Source organism: Protopterus annectens, chromosome 1.part0, assembly GCF_019279795.1.
Source record: "Protopterus annectens isolate FY-2018-M chromosome 1.part0, PAN1.0, whole genome shotgun sequence".
Lineage (NCBI taxonomy): Eukaryota > Metazoa > Chordata > Ceratodontiformes > Protopteridae > Protopterus > Protopterus annectens.
In genome coordinates, this window is record NC_056725.1 from 1282363647 (window position 1) to 1282388737 (window position 25091).

Genomic DNA, 25091 nt, shown 5'->3' on the forward strand with positions numbered 1-25091 from the left:
AAAGCACTGAACTAATGGTAGTGAACAGAAATGCATTAATTTGGAACTTGTGACAATTATATTCACCTACTTGTCTGAAAAAAAAAAACTTCAAGACAGCTCAGGAAAATAATGTGTGTCTGAAGTTTTTCATAATCATCGCACTGATACAATTATAAATTCCCTCCACTGTTTCTTTATGCCATGACTTACTGCTATTCAAATCACAAATTCACTGTGCGTGTTTTGTAAGAATAGTGTGGGCTTGTATCTGCCAAACATCTTGAAAAAACAAGACTGCAGGATACAGGCTGTAACTCAAGAAGGAAAAGCACAACCCATGTCAGTCCTGTTCCACCTTTTTAAGAGTGCCAAGGTATACTATGTACAAACATCTCTCTCTCATTTCTAAAGGTTTTGCTACAGCAAAACTATTTAGTTGGTTTGGCTTTTTGGTTTACTAATTAAAATATACATGAAAAGTGACTTATACCCTTCTGTTTTGTTTATTTTCCTTAAAAGATCTACTCTGTAATTCAGGGTCTATATCAGAATCTCGAATTCTGACAATATTAAACACGATATTGTCGACACGAGATTACCGAAAGTGCACATCGAACATTTAAATGGAAATATCCATAAGGGGAGATTACCGTTTACTTCAATGTTGTGCGATCTCGGAGTTGGTATATTTAAGTAGTGGGGGGTGCAGGGGGGCTTGCCCCCCTGCGTAAACACTTTAATTTTTTTTGTTTTAGTCTTTGTTTTTTATAACCGTTCGATGGTTTAAGATTTCGATGCAAAAAGTTCGATCTTTATGCATTCGAAGTATTAAACCTCCGAGGTTATAATACAGACCCGTCATTCAATAAGATGTGTTTCTAAAACACCCGGTTATTATGTTATGATTAATCACCTCTCAAGACACATGAAGCAGCAATCTGTACTGGAGAAAATCACTGTCTGCAGTTGACGACAATACAAATCAGATGTCCTTGTGTATTTTACAGAAAACTTAAAGTGTAATACAATACAGTATTACTGTATGTAGGCAGCAGCACAGAGAAGAGGGCTTACTATTCTTGCTGTTCTGATCAGATCCTTTCACTTTAATGGTCTTATAAGTGTGAGTCTATAGACTAATACAGCATCTTGCATGATTTTCCTAACTTTCCAAACTACTCATATTTCTGCCAGTCTCTGTTTTGCAAACATATTTAAGTTAAAATGGTATAAAGCAAATACACAAGGGGATTCATGTTTTACAGTGAAGACTACTGTTACGTTTTAAAATAGGGAACTCATGCTTTGGCCCTGACCCTGCATTTTAGCTCTGCTTTGCATGGATTTACTAAGACAATGCTTAACTGAAGAGCACTGTATAGAACATGGATAAAAAGGAGACAAGCAAGAAACTCCTTTACAGCTAAAGCAATACGATAAACATGAGAGAGGTACTCATGAAAACGGTTTCTATTGTCCTTTACCTTCCAGAACCACTGGATGACAGGATGGTTTGGACAATAACCATTCTTGTAGATTGTATGTTGTCTCCAGTCATTGACATCCACATCTCCAAGACCACACATCAGCAACTAATGGAAAACATACAATAAGTAAGGCATTAGCAGCAGTCCTATTAGGAGACAAGCAAACAAATGTTAAACCACATAGGTGATTACACATGAGCAAAAATACGAACAAAAAACAATATCAATCATACAACTAACAAAGTGAAACTAGACTTTGGATAGAAAGAGAGATGTTCTTCTTTCTTTGAAATACATCTACTCCATCAATATGTCTGAGAGCCGTAACTATCAACTTTAGTGTAAATATCAGTGACAAAGACAAAAAAATGGGTGGAACTAAAGACCCAAATCAAGGACAGATTTTAAATATTGTTCTCAGATAGTTCCAACATTGACAGAGTAACAGGGTTTGAATTACCATGCATTTTCAAAAGAATATCTGAAACTCAAATGTATGTCATTATTTATTGACTGCATTTCTCAAGGATTTGCCAGAAAACCACTAATTTTATGAGGAACAAACCAAAAATATGAGGCAGAATCAGGGATCTCTTCTGTATAATCAGGAGATGGGAGCTAAGCTGACAATGCACTGTAGGGGTGTTAAGCATAAAAGAGACCATGTAATAGCACTTTTGGTTTGTGGTTATTTTAAAGCATAAATTACAATGCTGTTAGCGTGCATGTATGCGCCATTTATGCTAAGGCACAAATCTAAGGAGGCAGGTCTCTGAAAGAACTATTTATTTATTTACTAATATCAAATGCCATGTGTTCTTGATCTGCACAACAAAGTACAAATGCATCTGGTTAGTAGGATTAATTTTTCTCTAGTACTTCAAAATGTGCTATAAACATCAGAAAACTGCATATGTATTATACGGGGAAATAAAGAGAGTCCAACTTGATCAACAAACTAGATAATCGTGCTATGTAATGCTTGCATTAGTAATCAATAACCCCCCTAACTATACTTCTATTTACAGACATCCTATGGAATTCAGCCTGTGTTTCAGTAGCTCTACTCTCTGTCAAAGCTTTCACATGAATCACTGTATTGCTTCTACCTCCAGGTATCACTGTGCACCAGAAAGGCAAAAGTACACCTTAAGACACTAGACAACAAACAGAACATAAAAATGAAGACCACTCCATAGTTTTCCCTCCAATAACAGCATGGCCTGTTTTAAGCTAACACTGCACTTACCCGTGTATCAAGTTAGGGTATGGTGTCTAAGCCTCCTACAATAATAGTCTGTGCCTTTAAATAATTACCTTTTTTTACGGTAATTATATTACAGAGCTATTTTCATATCCATCAGTATTGGCAAGCTAACCTGTATAAAAATCAACTGCTGTACAGCTCTGAATGAGACCCACTGCTGGGGGGGAAATGGTTTTACTATGCAATGACATCAATAAATGAATAGGATTACTATATATGACTAATAAATACAACCTATCATGAGGTGGAGATAGTGTGTGACAATGACACTCACAAGACAGACATTGGTGAGTGAAAATACCTGTGTGAATTCATATCTACATGTTTGAGACACTGAGATCCAGGATGAGATTTGGAAGACTCAAGAACAAGTTCCCTGAGAAGCACCTTGTGAACACAGCAAATAACTTTTCTGAGATGTGGCAAAACAAGGACTATGGTAAAGCTTAAATTTGGTTGGTACAACTACAAAAACTAATGAGATGTTCAGACTGAAAGAGGAAACAATCATTAGGGCATGAAAAGGTCAGGATCAGATATACAAGTCTGCAGTTCCTAAATAATTTCTGTCAAGAACCACAAAAGAAAACAAAAGAAATTGCAGCCATTTCTTTATCAGCAGAGTCCACTTTTTCAAGTACACAATAAACAAATCTACAGCTCAAGAGAAGTCAATCAACAGCCACTAGCCGTTTTTAAAGTGCAAGAGGACCTAACTCAACCAGGCTAGAGGTAACAGGGCTTGGGTATAGCACACCATGCATAAATTTCTGAAAAATGCATCTGAAATGCATATGCTCATGACAAACGTAGTATTCTGCTTTCATTTGTTATACTGACTTGACTGTCAGGAAGAGTTAAACTAGCTGGTTTGAACTGCTAACATACAAATTCTTTGCTCTTTCTTTATACAGGAGTATGTCAAATTGTGTATTTGGTAGAGTAAAACAAAACAGCTGTGCTTAGATTTCTTTTTAACACAAATTAAATCTCCCTAAAAATAAAACCAAAACAAACAGCAAGGCACACTGCAACTCAGAAGCAAAACCTTTTATTCATTTAATGTTTCAAACCTACTTGTTCTCCGTCAGACACATACAACACGATTTCACAATAGTTTTATATTACACCATTGGTTGGATACAACTATTTCCATTAATAAAAATACTAACCTCAAGTTCATTTTCATCAAAGATCTTTATTAGATCAATAGGAATGAGTTCTGTGAAACCCTGGAAGAGAATAATCACATTTCATGAGGCTGTTCTAACAAATTTAAATGACTACAGAGACTGCTGATGCTTCCAACACTGACTGCCATATGAAAATACAATAAATCTTTCAGGCTCCACAAACTGTGGTACACTGCTATATGACTTTAACACTATATTTTTTACTTGGACAAAGTGACATTCATTTATCACATTATAAAGGCTATATGTGCATTCTGTAGTTTTCATCATTTAATGCTTGTTTTTTAACCCTGTCTATGTAGAATACAGTCAGAGTACCCTTACCATAGTGAAGCAGACCTTTAAGAGAGTACAGTTGGTTTAATACATACATTGGATATAAAAAAGTGTACACACCCCTGTTAAAATGCCAGGTTTTGTGATATAAAAAAATGAGACCACAATAAATAATTTCAAAACTTTTCCCACCTTTAATGTGACCTATAACCTGTACAATTCAACTGAAAAACAAACAAATCTGTTAGTGGAAAAATATAAAACATACAATAAGCTGGTTGCATAAGTGTGCACACCCTTAAACTAATACTTTGTTGAAGCACCTTTTGATTTAATTACAGCATTCAGTCTTGTTGGGTAGTAGTCTATCAGCATGGCACACCTTGACTTGGCAATATTTGCCAACTCTTCCTTACAAAAGTGCTCCAAATCTGTCAGACTGCGAGAAACCCAAATTATGTAAAGCAAAATACTGACACAAAAGCTTTAACTGTAACATGAGAATGTGTGAGCAACCACTGATGAGACTAAAGGAACTGAATAACAAGGTGGAAACAAAGAACAAGTACCAGTCAGTAATCAAGCAGAAGAGTTCTGTATCAGCTCCATGTTGTCAGCCACTGTATAGGGAGCTTTAGAAAAAGAGCAATACGGCATTCCAGACACCAATAACACTAAAGCATGAACCATCACTGAAAAAGCCACAGGATTTCTCTACTTTTCTCATATGTCCACTGTAATAAACATTTTTTATATTTTTCCTTAAATATCACCCACCATTCAGACCAGTTTTTATAAAATGTTATCGTAGTAATATGATCTTTAAAATGTTATCGTAGTAATATGATCTTTCCATAACTGTATTGCTAATCTCTTTCCTTCTTCATTCCAAGCTTTCTCATTTATCCCTTTTATCCCTTTGTCTATTTTTATACATTCCTTGTTTTCTTTTATCTGTAGCCATATTACAACTACCTCCCATTCTCCTACAACTAAAACTTCTAATACTATAAAATAATCTATTACAGTTCTTATGCATATCCGTTTTGTAAGTCCATGAATTTTTCCCAAAGTTTTAGCTTACTTCTTTTTAAATTCTAATATTTTTCTTACATTTCCTTTCTTTTTATGCTTGCCTCTTAAATCACAATTAAAGCCTCCTGTTATTATAATACTGATAATTACCACTTTATAGTCTAAAATCTGATGAAATAAGCTTTCCCTTTCTTTACAGTTAGTATAAGCATACAATGTTACAACTCTGTTGACTTTTTCTTTTCATTTTAAATCTACAGTGGTTAATCTTCCCATTTTTCCTACAGTTACATTTAAAATCTTTACTGTATTTCTACAGAATACGGCTACTCCAGAACATCTCCAACTTCCCAAATTCCTGATCATCTTTCCTCCCCAGACTTTCTCTGTTTGTAATCTTTCATTTGTTAAAAATCTCGAGTCTTCTAATGTAATTACATCTACATCACATGTATTACACAACTCCAAAATTCCTGTTCTTCTTACTATATTCTTAATACTATTCACATTTACAGAAAGCACTCTAAAAATTTTATTTTTACTTTTCCTTAGATTCACATTTTCATAAATTAATAGGTAATTGCTAAGCTAGCTTTCTTAACAGACCATTCTAAGCCTAACCAATTTCCTTCCCAAAGGTAAGAATCAAACACTGTACCTTGTGTCTCTGAGTCAAACGTCTTAACCATATACCAAACCCCAATCTTTCGCTATATATACACTTTTTTTCTTTTGTACTGATCCCTTTAAATTTTCTTTGCCATCTACCAGCTTACAAACAGAATTGTTTTTTGTTCGTTTTTACTACCTCCCAGTTTATGTCTTCTTCATCACTTATTTCAAAGGCTCACTTATTTCAGTACCTTCAAAATATTTGAAATTGTATATGAATTTTCTTATTTATTTTCCTGTTAATTGATTTTATTACCTAATGATTCCATGGGTAACAGTCCTCCTTTTTTTCATATTCACTGAGAAAATTTTCCATTGAAAAAACAGTCTCAAATATGTCATCGCAAAATGTCTCTGTTAAGAATAAGTGCTCTTATCTCGTGCTTTTACACTCAAAGGAGCTATTAAATTGTCCCACTCTTCATACCTGTCAATTTCGTTGTCTTCTTTACTTTGAATCTTACCAAATATTTCATTTTCTTATGCCTTCTTTTTCTTCTGCATGTGTTTTCTTTTCCATCTTATCACTATTCTTCAGGATTATCTCTGCATTCTCCTTTTGTAACTTCTCCATAATGTCCCCCCACCCCCCAGGAAACATCTCCTTCATTTTCTGGCTCACTCTGCACTACCATTTCTTTAAGTAAATCATCCCTCAACCATCCCAAGTGGGCAGCTGTAATTAAACATCCATCATTTGCCGAGTCATCTCCATCAAACAGATTTCTTTGAAACATCTCCTCACAATCCTGCACACATTCTTCGGTCTTGATATTTGCTTCCTCCTTAATTTCTTTCACTACTCCATCATCTTCTTCTCTCTCTTCTGCCTCTCTGTTTCCCCGGGCCACCTCTGTGCCTAGAACGGAAACAGGAAGTGCTCCTCCAAAATGTTGCCCACTCACAATAATGACGAGTAGGGGAAGTTCCCTGATGCTCTGGCCAAATTTCCTCTATTGGTATAAATACCACCTCAGGCCTCCCCTGAAAAGAGGCTACCAGCCTAGTGGGACTAACCTGGTCAACAAAGGATGGATGGCTAGACAGATAAATAACTGAATCACAGGTTGTGCAAGGCAATGTACATGAACACCAGAACTTTACAGCTGACAAATGAAAGAAATGATATCATGTTTTGATAGTGATAAGTACCACTAAACAGTTGGGTTTCATAATTTTGAACCCATGGTAGAACACCTAGTTATGACTTAGGAGGCTTTGGTAAATGGAACTACAGTAATCAAACTGTGATGGCACATCAGCACGAGCCATTTCTAAAAGGCTCTAGGGCAGAAACAGGAGTTGTGATTTACATTATATTCCTTAGATACTATCAGGAAACCTTGATCACAGCTAACATCTGCAGTTTGTGATCAGGACATCCTCCTACCAACAGAAGCGACACAAGGGATGAAGACTAGACAGATGTATTTCTCAAAGTGGCACATATTTCCATGGTCACAGCCTTACAAGCATTGAGATTCTAGCAGTCTGCATACATTTACAACTAGATGGACTCCAAATCATCTGCAAAGCATTAACAACAGATACCTGCTGCTAAGGGAAGTAGAGGTATGGAAGTGTTAGCACAAACATAGATGAATAAGTTATTCCAATGTAAGCAAGTACATGGAAAGCAACAATGATCCCACTATGGTGCCTGGTGCCCTATGGAACGTCAGAGATAAGAGGGAAAGGGGAGATGAATCAAGTCCCAGACACTGCCTTCTGTGTTCAAAAGGAGAGGCACACAGCAAACCAGTCAAAACTTTACCAGAGAGTCCACAGTAAGTCCAAAGACATTCCCAAATGATAACATGGTCAAACATATCACATGCTGAACACAGACCAAGATGAACCAATAAAGAATAATATAGCTGATCTCAGGTTTTTCACTACCAGATCATTCAACACCCTAGCTAAGGTAAGTGTCAGTGCTATGAAGAGGTGAAAGTAATGCAAATGTATAAACTCTTAAAATTTACTATATTTTAATTTAGACATAAATTTGAAAAAAATCAAATTAAATGATCTAAACAAGTTTCTAACATATTTCATCATGAGAAAAAAATGCAAAGTAACCAGTAATGAACAAAAAATGGCGCACACTGAGCTGGAGAGCAGCTGATGCAGTAAAAACAAGGATGATTTCACCAGTAGATTCAAAGTAGAAACAATTTACTCCACACAAAGTATATGCACAAGCTTTCGTCCATGCTCAGTTAGGAACTTCTTCAAAGTAATTCAGTTAGTAAAACACACTTCATTTAAATCCTAAATAGGCAGTCAGTAAAACACACTTCATTTAAATCCTAAATAGGCAGTCAGTAAAACACACTTCATTTAAATACTAAATAGGCATACAATCAATCCTAAAAACCACGCCCCCCCCTTTTTTACTACACTGCTAGTAAAATATATCTTAAACAATAAATAAACTTTATCTCATCTCTAAAATGCAATACATTCCCCAAAACATTCACTAAAACAACTATTTAAATTTTATTTTTGAAATATAATACACTTAAAACATTTCTCAGTAATTTTCATCTTTCCAGAGCTTTTAGTTTTAAAAAACATGCAAGTGAGAAGCTGTCATTTAATCCTGGCCATTGCAGGGAATTCATCCTTAATTGCCATAGGGCTTCTTGTTTTTCTAATATTAATGCCCATGGCTCACCCCTTATATCTGGTTGTATTGTCCCCAAAATACCAAATTTAAAAGTATGGCCAGGGTATTGAATGTTATGTCTGGCTAAGGCATTTGTTTCTTTCTTGTTCCTTATATCTCTTACATATTCGTAAATTCTGCTTTTTAATTTCCACTCTCTTTTGCCTATATAAAAACATGGGCATTTTGTGCAAAGTGCGCAATATACTACTTTCTCTGTTGTGCATGTGCCTTTACTGGTAATCTTCACTATGGTATTGTTGATGTTAAATGAACTACCCACAAAGACGTAACACATTTTTTCATGTAGCCATTTTGTTGGTTCACATTTGCATTTTCTAAAACATTTTTTGCAGTTCTGCCTTTTTTATATACAATAGTAGGTAGTTCACCTACTATATTTCTGGTGTCTCTATTATTAGTTAATATCACCCAATTTTTAAATAGGATGTCAGCTGCATTCTTACTTTTATTAAAAATTGTGATGAATGCACTACTGAATTTCTTCTCCTCAGATGTCTCAGTATTTTGACCTATTTCTTGAGTCTGTGATTGCATACTTATGCTAGTTATGACCTCCCTGTCATTCCCTTCTATTTCTTCGTGATGTTTTGATCTAGTAATGGCTTAAAATGTCCCCTCTCTCTTTTACTTACCACTTCTAACATCACGCCATTTATTAGTGAATTGGGGTATCCCCTCTTCTGAAACATGTCTTTCAGGCAATCACATTCATCTAGGAAACTTTCAAATTCAGATATCATTCGTGCAGCCCTTACATATTGACCCTTTAATACAGCTTTCTTTTGCTTAAATGGATGAGAGCTACTAAAATGTAAAAAGCTGTTTGGATATCTTGGTTTTCGATAAATTTCAGCTTTACACACCTTAAATACTTATTAGCCTCACATCTATGTATGGTATTTCATCAACTCCAACCGTATGTGTGAATCTAAGAAAAAGGGTACACCCATTCTAATATTCTCGAAACTCAGGAATAGTCTCACCTGGCCCCTCCCAGTACATAAAAATATCATCCAAAAATCTCGTATAACATATACAGTGGGAGAAATAATTTGAATCAAATAAATATTTTTTCTCCCACTGTAACATTACGATGTTAGCATATGTCCCACCACAAGCTGAACCCATTGAGACGCCTTCCGTTTGCAAATAGTACACTCCATCAAATAGAATGAAGTTGTTAAGCAAAACAATACTTAATAGATGTTCAAAATTATTAATTTTTACCTGTGGTACATTCTTTTCCAAAAGATACTCACAAAACCATTCTACCCCTATCTCATGGGGTATAACAGTATAGAAGTCTTTCACACCTATAGTAATAAAATAACCACCTTCGCTATAATCCAACTGATTTATTCTTTGTAGAAAATCCCACGAGTCTCTACAGATACTTTTCTCTTTAGATACAAACTTCTTTAATCTGGTGTCTAAGTACTTTGCTATGGGTTGTATGGCAGAACCATGGGCATCTACAATGGGTCTCATTGGGGGTCATGTAGATCTTTATGCAGTTTAGGTAAACCAAACATACAAGAGACTTTTGGGTGGGAAACAAGCATGTAATTCAGTTCTTCTATCTATAGAAATGCTTCCCTCTATAAAGAGGTCATTCATTTCATTTTTTTATTTTTCTCAATGCCCCATTAAATTCATTTAGTGATGCCCTTTTACAGAAGCACCCTTCAAGTATATTTTTCATTTTTATGTTGTACAATTCCATGCACATGATAGCAACTCCACCTCCCTTGTCTGTTTTCATAACCCTGATCGCTTTTTTTCTTTGAATAGACCTTAATAACTCATTTTCATCTCTAGACAAATTCTGGGCTACATCCATAGAATTCAGGGTATTTAAACTACGAAGATCAATCTCACAGACATGTTCGAATAACTGTAGGGAGGGGTGTATGGGAGGGTTATAAGTACTCGATACATACAAGGGGTTCCCTGTATAACTGACATTTTGAAACAGCATATTTAAATTCAATTTTCTAACAAAGAGTGTCAGGTCTACCAGTGCTTGACGAATACTCAACTTTTGTTCACGTACAAAAGATAGACCCTTAGAAAAAATATCACATCATTTTTCACAGATAGGTACATCAGAATAGTTAAATACTTTAAAGTCTTTAGTGACGTTCTCAATGATTGTGGGATATGGTTTAGGATTTAATTCCAGGTACGGTTCCTCCCTTTGTAATTCCCCCTTGTGTTCCCCCTCTGATGTTGGTTGTAATTGCCTCTTCCCCCAAATTCATTTCAGGGGTTTCCTTCTGGAATGTGTTCTGGTTGCTCCTGGCTCTGACACATTCTGAGCGCCTCAGTTGTGGGAACTCTTCCTATTGGTCTAAAAAAGAGTCACCTTCATTTTCATTAGCTGCCAAATTATTTCTGTACCTACTATCCCACATTTGTGAACGTGGGAGTTCTGGGTACGCAGAATTATTGGCATAGTCCACCCTACCTCTTTCAATCTTTTTCATTTTACGATTGTTTTATACCTTCCAACTGACTTTCAATGCTTTTGAAGATGCGGTTATACTCATACAAATTATTTGTATGTGATGTATTATTAACAATAAATGTATCCAGATCCTCAGCCTCCTTACTAAGAGTTGCAATATCAGCTTGGTTATGTTTAATAACCAGCTCAAGGTATTCAAACCCATGATGATCAAACATATTAAGCAATTCTTTGCAGAAGGGGGAATTACAGACCAAACCTGTTGGAAACCGCCACATTCTGAGCCCTTTGGGTACAACTTTTAAACGTAGGCATCAGTGGCAGCTGGTGACTTCAAATCAAAGGGGGGCTGCAGGGGACAGCTGAATGGGTGGGGCCAAAAGGAAGGGTGTGGTCAACTAGAAAAGGGTGTGGCTATGGCACAGTGGGATCAATGCTGTCCATGCTTACCAATTTACTTGAAATAAATGCTTCCAAATGTAGTTCTCTGGTAATCTCCATTTCTTCATCTTATTTTACACAAAGTAAACCCTTAATGTGTAGCAAAATGCTAAAGTTTATTCAATCTATTATGAAAGTATTACTTATTTAAAAATGTTAAGAATACAATGCTGCTTTCAAAGTACAGCTTTCTGCTAAATAGTCTTCTTCTTCTTTCGGCTTTTCCCGGTTAGGGGTCGTCACAGTGTATCACCTGTCCGCTCATGATTGGCAGTGGAGTTTTATGGTGTTGAGTTGCCAGCCCGGTGCCCAACCTTCCACAGAAGGCACACACACACACGGACTCACACCTAGGGCCAATTTAGAGTGTCCAATCCAACTGCAACATGTCTTTGGGATGTGGGTGGAAACCGGAGCACCCGGAAGAAACCCACGCGACCACAGGGACATCCTTAATTGCCATATGACTTCTTGTTTTTCTAATATTAATGTCCACGGCCCACCCCTTATATCTGGTTTTATTGCCTCCAAAATACCAAATTTAAAAGTATGGTCAGGATATTCAATGTTATGTCTGGCTAAGGCATTTGTTTCTTTCTTGTTCCTTATATCTCTTACATGTTCGTAAATTCTACCTTTTAATTTCCACTCTGTTTTGCCTATATAAAAACATGGGCATTTTGTGCAAACTGCGCAATATACTACTTTCTCTGTTGTGCATGTGCCTTTACTGGTAATCTTCAATATGGTATTGTTAATGTTAAATGAACTACCCACATATATGTAACAACAACCCCATGAGATAGGGGTAGAATGGTTTTGTGAGTATATTTTGGAAAAGAATGTACCAGAGATAAAAATTAATAATTCTGAACATCTATTAAGTACCGTTTTGCATAACAACTTTATTCTATTTGATGGAGTATACTATTTGCAAACGGAAGGCATCTCAATGGGTTCAGCTTGTGGTGGGACATATGCTAACATCATAATGTTACAGTGGGAGAAAAAATATTTATTTAATTCAAATTATTTCTCCCACTGTATATGTTATACAAGATTTTTGGATGATATTTTTATGTACTGGGAGGGGCCAGTTGAGACTATTCCTGAGTTTTTAGAATATATGAATGGGTATACCCCTTTTATTAGATTCACACATACGGTTGGAGTTGATGAAATACATACATAAATGTGAGGCTAATAAAAGACAGAGTATCTATGGTGCTTAAAGGTGAAATTTATCAAAAACCAACATATTCAAACAGCTTTTTACATTTTAGTAGCTCTCATCCATTCAAGCAAAAGAAAGCTGTATTAAAAGGTCAATATGTAAGGGCTGCATGAATGGTATCTGAATTTGAAAGTTTCCTAGATGAATGTGGTCGCCTGAAAGACATGTTTCAGAAGACGGGATACCCCAATTCACTAATAAATGGCATGATGTTAGAAGTGGTAAATAAAAGAGAGAGGGGACATTTTAAGCCATTACTAGATCAAAAACAGCACAAAAAAATAGAAGGGAATGACAGGGAGGTCATAACTAGCATAAGTATACAATCACAGGCTCAAGAAATAGGTCAAAATACTGAGACATCTGAGGAGAAGAAATTCAATAGTGCATTCATCACAAGTTTTAATAAAAGTAGTAAGAATGTAGCTGACATCCTACTTAAAAATTGAGTGGTATTAACTAATAATAGGGACACCAGAAATATAGTAGGTGAACTACCTACTATTGTATATAAAAAAGACAGAACTATAAAAAATGTTTTAGAAAATGCAAATGTGAACCAACAAAATGGCTACATGAAAAAAATGTGGGACCTGCAATTATTGTTGCTACATCTATGAGGGTAAGTTAATTTAACATCAACAATACCATAGTGAAGATTACCAGTAAAGGCACATGCACAACAGAGAAAGTAGTATATTGCGCAGTTTGCACAAAATGCCCATGTTTTTATATAGGCAAAACAGAGTGGAAATTAAAAAGCAGAATTTACGAACATGTAAGAGATATAAGGAACAAGAAAGAAACAAATGCCTTAGCCAGACATAACATTGAATATCCCGACCATACTTTTAAATTTGGTATTTTGGAGACAATAAAACCAGATATAAGGGGTGGGCCGTGGGCATTAATATTAGAAAAACAAGAAGCCCTGTGGCAATTAAGGATGAATTCCCTGCAATGGCCAGGATTAAATGACAGCTTCTCACTTGCATGTTTTTTAAAACTAAAAGCTCTGGAAAGATGAAAATTACTGAGAAATGTTTTAAGTGTATTATATTTTAAAAATAAAATTTAAATAGTTGTTTTAGTGAATGTTTTAGGGGATGTATTGTATTTTAGAGATGAGATAAAGTTTATTTATTGTTTAAGATATATTTTACTAGCAGTGTAGTAAAAAAAAGGGGGGGCATGGTTTTTAGGATTGATTGTATGCCTATTTAGTATTTAAATTAAGTGTGTTTTACTAACTGAATTACTCTGAGGAAGTTCCTGTCTGAGCAGGGACAAAAGCTTGTGCATATATTTTGTGTGGAATACATTGTTTGTACTTTGAATCTACTGGTGATATCATCCTTGTTTTTACTACATCAGCTGCTCTCCAGCTCCGTGTGTGCCATTTTTTGTTCATATTTCATCATGAATCAGAAGTGCACAACAGCTGACAAAAGCTGTAAAGGAATACTGCACAACCTTGATACCTAGTCTACAACGTTTTGTGAGAAGCAGCAACAATAGAAACTTACCTACAATTTCCAGTGCTGCTGTTACACAACTATTAGACTGTGGACACTATCAAAAGTTATTTTTTGTGTCCGTTCACTATGTGCTGCTCTTATAAACAATGGCAATGCAAATGATGTGAAACCATTCCACCACAACAGTAGTACGATACAGAACCAGCAGTGCATCTGTGGCACAACGATTCAAAATATTTTAAAGGTGAAAAATGCAAGGCTAGGCACAGTTTCATATTAACTCTTTGTACCCTAAGCAGCATTAGCTAATTACAGAGTTTGATTCTTGAAAACTTTAATGGGAATTCTGTAGCGCTGAAAGGTTTCTACCAAAATCATTTTTAAACCATGTAAAAGAAATGCTAATATTTCATAAACCATAAATACAAAAAAAAATAAATAAAATAAAATTAACAATGACACAGTTCGAGAGGAGACTGAGCTTCACAGCTGTAATGATTTCAAAACTATAAATGTATTTGTGATTTTATGTTTAATTTTAAATAAAGAAATGTCAAATTGTTGCTACAATGGCTTACATTACAGTAAGTGTGTAATTGCTTTTTATGGGCAATACTACTGATAACTCATTTAAGCAGCTGTTAGACATTACAGCAACTTAAATGATTTGTTTGCACTGTATGTGTGTGTGTGTGTGTGTGTGTGTGTGTGTGTGTCCATATGTATATATACACACTCACATGTATGTGTCAGGAATTGTAGCAAGGAGCTAGTGTAGCTCTTTCCATAGCTTTTGAAAGGCCAATTATGTAATAACATATCAGCCCTTTTGTATTTGAATTGTGGACTTTTTGGTTTGTCCTCAACTATATTGGGGGGAGGGCACCTATTGGGGACCTGTTCAGGACAGCAACTGACCTAGCTACAGCCCTGATACTCAGTGCAGACATACACAAAGGTGCGCCATCTACAGACCCTGAAACAGACCTGTAAGTCTCACTAGTCTCATATGCAAATCCATGGAAAGAATTATCATGGAGATGATCAACAGAGATGCAGTAAACCTCCAGACAATGGACTCAACCCAGTCTGGTTTCATCAAGGGCAGATCATGCCTACTCAACCTAGTGGACTTCTTTGAGAAGCTTACCAAAGCAATGGATGAGGGCATAACTGCTCACACTACCTACCTTGACCTTACCAAGGCATTTGACGCAATACCCCACTCAAACATTGTTGACAAACTGAAGAGGCTAGGTACAATCCCATATGTCAACTGGTGGATAGCCAACTGACTTACAGACAGGACCCAGGAGGTTAGAATTGGGAAGTCCTCCTCTACAAAGAGGTCAGTCACATGTGGAGTCCCTCAGGGATAACCCTTGGACCGCTCCTTCTTGGCATTTACTTCTTTGAAGTCAAGGCCAATGTCAATGGTCTCTGGCTGACTAAATTTGCAGATGATTACAAATTAGAAGCGATCATTGAATCCCACACTGACACAAATGTTCTCCAGGATGGGCCGACACGGACAAACAAATGATGTCAGAGCCATGGACTAAAACCAAACGCCAAGAAATACTTAACAGTATCCTTCAGGAAGTCATCTACCCCTGGTAACTACCAAACTGACAACACACCCCTTAGAACTGACTCAGTAGTCAGGGACTTAGGGACACGCATACAGTAATCTAGGCTTTGACCATCATGTGTCTACAGTAGTGAGGAAATCATTCTATGTTGCACAACTTATAAACAAAGATATGGCATCTAGGTCCAAGGAAGCCATTGTTCCACTATATTCAGCATTCATCAGACCTATCATTGAGTACAGTGCCCCCTTTGCTATGTACCCAACCAGACATATCCAACAACTGGAAAGTCCACAGAGGTTCCTCACTAAAAGAATACAGGGTGTAAGTAAAATGTCCTGTGCAGATCGCCTCAAGGCCCTACCCTGTATTCTGTTTCTACAGGCTGTTGAGGGGAGATCTATGTCTGGCATATAGGGCATTGTCAGACCCCACTCTGATGGACCTCCTGCATATCCACAAAACAAACAGCACCAGAATTACCTGTTCTAAAGACTTAAACTTTTCTTGTGATATAAACTGGACATGCTGCAGAGATAGGTATGTATCCCAGAGACTACCCCATCTATGGAACAGGATCCTCATCCTTGTAAAGCAGAGTTCCTCCCTAACCCAACTGAAGTGCAACTTGGACAATTGGATGGGGAACAGGAAATTCATCCCTGGTTTGGCACCTATGTCTCTAATGGACACAGGCAACCTGTAAATGGTTCATCGCCCAGGCCCATGCTTACACTTATTAAGGGTATCAGAACTTATCAGAGATTTGGGATGTATGGCTAGGCTTAAAAAGGCCCTTGTGGTTGTTAGCCTAGTAAACATCTGTGAACCCATTAAGAACTGCTGCTACAAATATTACAAGATCAGCTGTGGAATTCTTAACAAATAAAGAATAAAAAAGAGTAAGGAGTAAGTGCAGCTAGTGACAAAATCATGATGATGGTGAAGTACCTTCTAATTAAATTAAGAAGTTATATGACAATGATGAAGCAACAGTGTAAAGGCAGAAGGATATGGGGAAAAAGTCTAAAACACGTTGAACTCTCTTCTATGGAGACCACATAAAGTAGTACAGCACAAGTCTATATTTCATGCAAAGGAAAGCAGAAATGTCTGAGTGAACCATACATACAATGTATAGCTTCTTTTAAAAAGACACAAAGCTCATGATTATTGTGGAAGCCATATGAGAAAATGTTAACTATTGCCTTGATTACACAGATTACCTATGGAAGCAATCACAGAAGGCCATTTTGACAGGTCTTGCAGGGAACAACAAGATAATGTCAACAACAGATAAGAAAGTTTCCCAATAACATAAAACTTTTATCACTAGATCACAATTATTAGATTCAAACAAAACATTCATTTCCACTGCACTACAGTATGCCACCAGATCATAATTACATCTTTAAGGCAGACACAAGCAAGAGAACAGAGTACTCTTTTATGGCCAATTATACAAACATATCACTCTCATGCACACAGACGTGCACAGATAAGTCCACTGCAGATGTTAAGCATGCTTGCTATGCATACAGATGTGCACAGATAAGTCCACTGCAGATGTTAAGCATGCTTCTGCGGACACAAAAAGTGGCATCTTAACATCTAGTCCCTTACCTCTAAGAAGGCATTCATCTGCTTTTGAACCCGATTCACAAATCTCCACTGGATGACAAGGCTGCATAAAATACACAGAAAAAAAATTACACTTAAAACTCAGACACTGGAGACACAGTACTTCTAGCTATATTCATTCACTGAAGACTGCTGCAAAGCTCCTTAAAGAAAGCTTTACATCAGATTTAACATAAAAAGGATGACTTTCTTCTCATAAACATCAGCACTGCCTCATTTTCTACTAATACAAAAGAACTTGAATTTCAGTCACATTACTTTATGGAGAGCATGAAATGCATGCACAGACTAACTGTAATCCACAACTAATACACAAAGGAGACCTCCATTAAAGGCTAGGGAAGCGCTTCATATTATCCCTAAGGTGATGTCACCGAAGGATATCTGGACCATGCTTTAATACAGCAATAACTGACGACGTCAGTGTAGTATACTGAAGATTTACCCACAGTTGGCGTGGTTTAATCACGAGGGTGAAGCCCATGTGATTAAATAAAGCCAACCGTGGGTAAATTTCAGTATACCTCAACCACGGAGTCAGTTATTGCTATCATACGATGAAATTATTTAAGAAAAAAAATACTTACTTTTCTTAAATAACCTCTTTGTATAACAGTGCATTACTGTTCTTCCGTGGCTAGTGGCATACTGCTCACTTGTGTTGATGTACTACACATGCGTATGGGACTTGCGTTCCCACGCATACCCAATACATCAATGCTCGGGAAAGTAAGCAACGGAGAAAAGATGATCTCCTTTGCTCTGCTTTTCCTTTTTTTTTTTTTTTTTTTTTTAATTTATAAAAAAAAAAAGATTTGGTAAGTTTAGGGTAGGAGAGAGACAGAATGGAGGAAATTCAAGGGAAATCAGGTACGTGTCTTTAGTTTTTAAACAATGTGCCTGATTTGCCTTGTATTTTCTGCATGGTGTCTCTCTCGTATGTCCGGAATCCTAAGGACTACAAATTTTGTTTTTATTTTTGTCGAAAAAAGCTAAAATGAAAGAATATACCAACAGAAAAAGCCTGGGTGACCGGATCTTTTTCCATTGTTATATTCTCGGATTTACAACAGGCACGCTGGTTGGGCTGGCCAATCAGCGTGCTCATTTTAGCATGTTAATGGCCAGTCGTATAATAAAAATTTTATGAAGCTTTTCATTAGAAAATGTTCCAAAAATGTAATGACTGAGAAAGGAAAAATGTACATATATTGATGTAGGCAAATAGTATTAATCTCATGCCCAAAAACTGCACAAAGTGTTTCCATATGCTCACATGTACAAATAGAAATACAAGAGACTATGTCAGTAGAAACACTGCTCGATTTTACACATTGCATAGCTTCACTATAGTTCCTACAAGTTCCAATAAAATCATAACTTGTACAAAAATGGGAAAAGAAAACAGAAACTTTGTAGTAAGTAAGGAGAGATAATGGAAATACAATGTACCCTAACATTCAGATAGCTTTATCAGGACACTATTGCATCACTCTCAGTCAAACTCATACCTACTACAACCTCTGAAACTACTTCCATCTGGACCAGGACTACTAACACCTAGAACATAATGACAATGTACTGACCACAGTTTTTCTCTCTGGTTGCCCCAAAACGTTGTCAAGGGTTCCCAGTCAAGTTAAATGAGCTCTTACCTACATCAGATTTATATAGGACCAAGGCTCCATCCTTGGTCTCCTCCTCTTTAATATTCTCACCAATGCCCTCCACATATCCACACAACAGCCTTCCCTAATACAGTACACAAATGATTCCACTCTCATTTGCACATCTGATAAAATGGCACACCTCCAAAAAATTACTCAGGAAGCTTTAACAGCAACTGAAACATGGCTTTGCAACTCGCAACTCATGCTCAACCCTTAAAAACACTACTTTCTCCCCAAATCCCTCTCCCAGGGAAAAAAAATAATTAAAGTCCTCTCTCGATAATACAACCACTGAAATCACATATCAGCAAATTATTGGGGATTAGATCTACATATACAAAATTGCTTAAGAGAAACTCATCAAAAACGAGGGATGCTTTACAAAGCCAAAAACTTTCTCAACAACAAAACTAAAGCAACACTTGCCACTATATCTCCTCCCCACACTTCTTTACGGTGCTCCCAGCCTTACTAACCTTCATGCATCACAAATATCAAAACATGAATAAAGTGAAAACAAAACTGTTAAATTTGCAGCAAATACCCTTTTCAGAAGCCATCACTGTATAGCACTAAAGAATTCTACATTAGTTAGAACTATCCCATCAACTAACATATACACAGATTCTTACGAAATATAAAATTATCCAGAATCCATCTGCTTATTCAGCACTAAATACCATTCTAGACAGCTATGTTCCTAGTTGGTCATTATGATCCAATGAATAAATACTCCTGTATGTTTGCAAACCTATCAAATTTGCTGGGATTTGTCAGTCCTCATACCATGTTGCTAAGGCCTGGAACTCCTTATCTGCATCCATCAGGTCAATACCCTCCCTCTCATCCTTCAAAACCATTCTGAAAGACTTCCTAACCAAAAGCTGTCTTTGTTCTTGCTCAACACCAGGATAAACTGCATCCCTAAATATGAACAAGTACCTATTCATACCTTACCCCTCCTTACTCTCCCTTCTTCACTCACTTCCTTACTTCAATTTCTCTCCCCTGGCTTTGTCGCTAAATATACTATAACTTTTATCTATTTTTAACCAATGTTTTTATATTATGTCTAAAGTAATGTCTTTAGGTTTTTCCCGGTTAGGGGTCGCCACAGCGGAACTCCAATCAGTTAATGATTGGCAGTGGATTTTTTACGGTGCCGAGTTGCCAGCCTGACGCCCAACCGTCGAAGGCACACCCATTCACGCACATACCTACCTGCATGTCTTTAATGTTACTCAACCGCGGGGAGGACATGCAGACTCCACACAGAAGGCGCTCCGGCCGAGAATCAAATTGGAGAACCTCTTGCTGTGAGGCAACAATGCTAACTGCTGCACCACTGCGGCAATCATTTAAACTGTATCTGTTTCCTGTATTTTCAAAGACTGTAAAATTGTTGTTCTTAAAATCTTTTGTAATACTTTGGAGCTATTCTTTCCGGGGCCTTCTACCTAGTTGAACTTTCCTGGTAATCAAATGCCAATAAATAAATAAAAATAAATGGACCCCATTTCAAAGTCTACCTGTTTAATCAAAGCCAATGCAAATGTCTTACTTCAGGCTATATCACTTAACTCCAACATCCCACTACTACTAATGGAGGCTTTAATTACCCCCACAGACTGGAAGTCCTGTACTTTGTAAATACAAACAGCCTTGACCAAATAGTGAATACACCCCCTACAGGCTCCAACATACTGGACCTTGTGCTCACAAATATGGGAAAATGTTGCACCCCCAATGTCTCATCCTCCCTTGGTAAGGTCCAACCAAAAAGCTTTTTCCTTTGAAATCAAAAATTATCTCTGTAATCCCTTTAAAAACAGCAACACATAGGAACTATTCCAAGGCAAATTATTTTTTATTAAGTGATGATTTGCCAAAATTCAATGCCCCTCCAAACCCCGAGAACACAGCGGCCAATACTGAACTATTCTCAGAAACTCTGAACAACCATGTCAATGGCTGCATACAGGCTGCAGTACCTAACAGAAACAAGCCTAGGACTAGCCCCTGAGACAAATCTCCTTGTTAGCATCTCAAATTAAACAGGATATACAACAAAAGGGAATAAAATCATGACTAACATCAGGAAGGGTAATTCCTATAAAGATAAAAACACTCTCATCAATGTAAATAAGCAACTAGGAGGGCTAATTAGGTCAACTTTGAAATTAAGATAGTACCCATTGTAAAAGATAATCACAAAGCCTTCTTCATCTGTGTCAGAATCCTCAATGGCAGCACACAGCAATGTGCTGAAGGGAACCTGTTTGTGGACAAATTCAGTTCCAACTTTACCCTACCCATGCCCCAAAAAATACCCGCTAACATAACCCGTCCAATTATAACTAGGGAGCATTTACTGGTTGTGCTCATTACGGCCTGAAAACTCTAGCTTGGCTAGGTTTTCCTTGTGTTTTTTAATAAATGGTTTGTTTGCAAGTATGACATTTTTACTTTTTGGTTTAGCTGTTATTTGGGATATTTTGCTGACTCCTTAATGCTTATGGGCATAATCTGGGTTTAAAGACCCTGTGTTTCTACAGTACATCCAAACTGACCACTAACGCTGTGCTGACAAACTCATAAGAAGGCCGAAACCTGCATGTCCACAGCTAGTAGCATTTGGCTTTGTTGGCCTGAATCTGTCCTTAAAGACTTGAAAAGGAAAGAAAAACATAAAAATTCATGGAAATTCAGAAGCCATACAGCTGAAACACTTGATGGGTCATTTGCACATATGCAGTGGGCCTCTATTACAGGAGGTTTAAGGTATCCCACAGTGAAAAACTCTACCTTGGCTAGGTTTTTCTTGTGTTTTTATTATGGCTTTGGGACCATCTTTAAAGAGTTTCCAAGACTACTGCATTCAAACTACACATCAGGAGTGACAGCTAGTAATTCTTCCTCTGTTCTGTATGTAGCTCAACATATAGAAGGTGAGTATTTCAACAAATACACAGACAGTTTGTAAAGGAATGGTACATGATCAGTGACAAATAACTGTTTACTTCCATACCCAATTTAGTTACGAACTCTACTGCAGAAACTTAAAAGTTTATTTAAAAAACATGAAAAAACTGAAGATTACATTTAATATCTTTTCAATGCTACAATCTTAGAAAAGTATACAGAATTAAATGCAACTCTAGGAGAAATAAGTGGTTTCAAACTCCTCCACTGCACATTTTAACTGTGAAAATGGAAACAGTTTTAAAATGTTGGTATGAGCTGAGAAGAAACTGGTCTGCAGAACAGCTCAACATCCAGGATGCAACAAATCAAATTAAAGAGTCGCAGCTTAACGACAACAAACGATGACGGTAGAGTGACTAGCACCTTCCTTGAAAAGGAAAGCTAGAAAGTCTAGGACAACTGAAACTGGTGCGGTAAAAGGATCTATCTGATTCTGCTTTGGCCAGAGAGAAAATCTTTTCCACTTGCCCTTGTAAATCTTGCGAGTGAAAGCTCTATGTGATGAAATCAAAATATCCTGAACTGGAAAAGACAGCCTGGGAGAACCAGCCATCACTGAAGTGGAGAAACCACGAGGTTAATTTCCGGGCCTGAAGATTGCAGTGTGAATGCCCCAACAGATGACACAAAGAATCTGGACTCAGATCCAACCTCACTGGGGCAAATCAGATGAGACCACAGAAAGGTGAACCAGGTTTGTCAAGGCCAAAAGTGAGCAATGATGATCACTTTGCTTCCCAACTTGAAAGCTTTCTGTGAAACTTGAGAATCAAGGGAAGAGGGGGAAAGGCGTATAGTAGACCGGAGGGCCAAGCATGACTCAGAGCGGCCCTGGGGGACTGTTCCTGAGAAGGGATCAAAGCAAAATACTTGCTGGATTTGTTGTTGAGGGGGATGCAAAAAGGTTGCAGCAAGGATAATCCCATTTCTGGAAGATTGTTTCTGCCATGGATTGGTTCAGGGACCACTCGTGAGGCATCAGCAAAACTCTGCTGAGTCTGTTGGCCAGAATGTTGGTTTCCCCTGGAATGTGTGCTGCCACCAGAAAGTGGTTGGAAGAAATCGCCCACTGCCAAACCCACACTGCTTCTCAACAAAGGGGGTAAGACCTGGTCCCTCCCTGTTTGTTGAGGCACCAAACCAATGACATGTCTGCCTGGATCGCAATAGTCCCCCGCGGTAGACAGCTGTCTAGTTCTTGCAATGCTAGAACTGTTGTCATCTCGAGAACACTGATATGCAGCTTGGTCTTTTGGGGTGTCCATGTGTCTTGGACCGTCCAACCCAGACAATGCCCCCCCCCAGACTGGGAGGCATCCGTGATCAACATGGTGGTTGGGGAGGGGAGAACAAACGGTCATCCTAGAGTCACGTCCAGTGTCTGAACCCACCAATGGAGAGAATCCCTCAGCCCCTGATGAAGAAGGAACCCCCGAGGTAGCAGAAGGAGGAAGCAAGCCCTTTAAAAATGAGCTTGCTTCCCTATCACCCAGAGCCTGGGGCTGGAAAGCCTTGCAGATATCAAAAAGGGCTTCCAAACGGAGAGGCCCCAAATGGTATACGCACTCCTTGTGGGCATCAGATAAAGGGATCTTCCTCCAACAGGAAGTGCATTTCTTGAACCCTGAAGGCTTTTGATCAGCCACAAAATACAGAAAAAGGGAAGCCAAGGAAAAAGAGCAAAAAGGAAGAAAGACTTTTTGTTTAAACTAAGAAAGCCTAAAGGACACAGTCTCGAGAACTAGACAGAAACGAGGGAAGTTGGAATGATAGAAGACAGGCAAAATGCTGTGAGGAGAAGCTGAAGCAGAACTCACTGCTGAACACCAAGCATGGCAAATGAGATCTGAGGTAGCATGGGGTGAGTGGGGCATTGTGGGTAGGTAGCAGGAGCTCAAGTTTGGAATCTCGAGCTGTGAGAAGGGGGCTGGTTGGTTCTGAGTGTCTGAGGAGAGTCCTCCAGGTTAATGGAATGAGTTGGACAACATCAGATATAATTGCTTACTTCCATACCTAATTTAGTTATGAACTCTACTGCAAAACAGAAAAGTTTATTTAAAAATGTGGAAAAACTGAAAATTATGTTTAATATCTTTTTAATGCTCAGGTCTTAGAAAAGTATACAGAATTAAATGCAACTCTAGAAGAACTAAGCGGTTCCAAACTCTTCGCTGCACATTTTAACTGTGAAAATGGAAACAGAGTTTTAAAATACTGGTATGAGCTGAGAAGAAACTGGTCTACAAAACAGCCCAACATCCAGGATGCAACAAATTAAAGACTGTTCTAATCAACACAGTAAAAATGTATAATTTACAGCTTAAGTGAAATCAGATGGTAGTTAAATCTTTCATGTTTTTTTCCCATGAAGGAAAATTAAAAGACTAATGAATCTGATTTTAATGGAGCTTTTGGTACACAATTTATGTTTTTGACATTTTTGATTTTACTAGTGAAAGTGATGATTTTTCCTGTCAATTTAGGATCCAACAGATATGAAAATACTAGCTGTATACCATTTGACGTGAAACTGACTTATAAGAAGTCATTCTGCATTTTGAAAACATGCAGGCTAATGCATTTTTATTAAGCTGTTGTAAATTTTGTTTACAAGGATGATATTCAAAATGAAAGGAACTAGCAATTTTAATTTATCAAATGTAGAATGGCCAGGGTTAAAAGAAAACTTGGTAAAGGTTAATAGGGTCAAAGGTTAACACTAAGCCAGTGGTATAATGTCAACCACAGCAGATAAGTATTAAATACTGTAATAAAAAAAGCAGATAAAGGTGAGAACACTGTTTTAAATTTTAAGCTGCACCCTGTCATGTGTTACTATCATTTTTCTGATGATGAATTCTAAATTATTGTTGATCAGAACTTTCCTGATAATGCAGTTAAGGAGTATGTGAAACTTGTTTATTTTCATGTTTTCAACAAAGCAAAACTGTACAGAGTCAGAATTACTGAATAGTT

At 37.3% G+C, this 25091-nt stretch overlaps 1 protein-coding gene across 6 annotated transcripts in view; it reads right to left on the reverse strand.

Annotated features, from left to right (window-relative positions):
• NEDD4L (NEDD4 like E3 ubiquitin protein ligase) overlaps positions 1 to 25091 on the reverse strand; it is a 3335946-nt gene that overhangs the window by 39035 nt on the left and 3271820 nt on the right. For all 6 annotated transcript variants that reach the window (XM_044066167.1, XM_044066169.1, XM_044066164.1 and 3 more), the window contains 3 exons: positions 17443 to 17503; positions 3909 to 3968; positions 1467 to 1574 (listed from right to left, as the gene is read on the reverse strand). In XM_044066167.1, coding sequence (XP_043922102.1) covers positions 1467 to 1574; positions 3909 to 3968; positions 17443 to 17503 — 229 coding nt within the window. The remainder of the gene's footprint in view (positions 1 to 1466; positions 1575 to 3908; positions 3969 to 17442; positions 17504 to 25091) is intronic.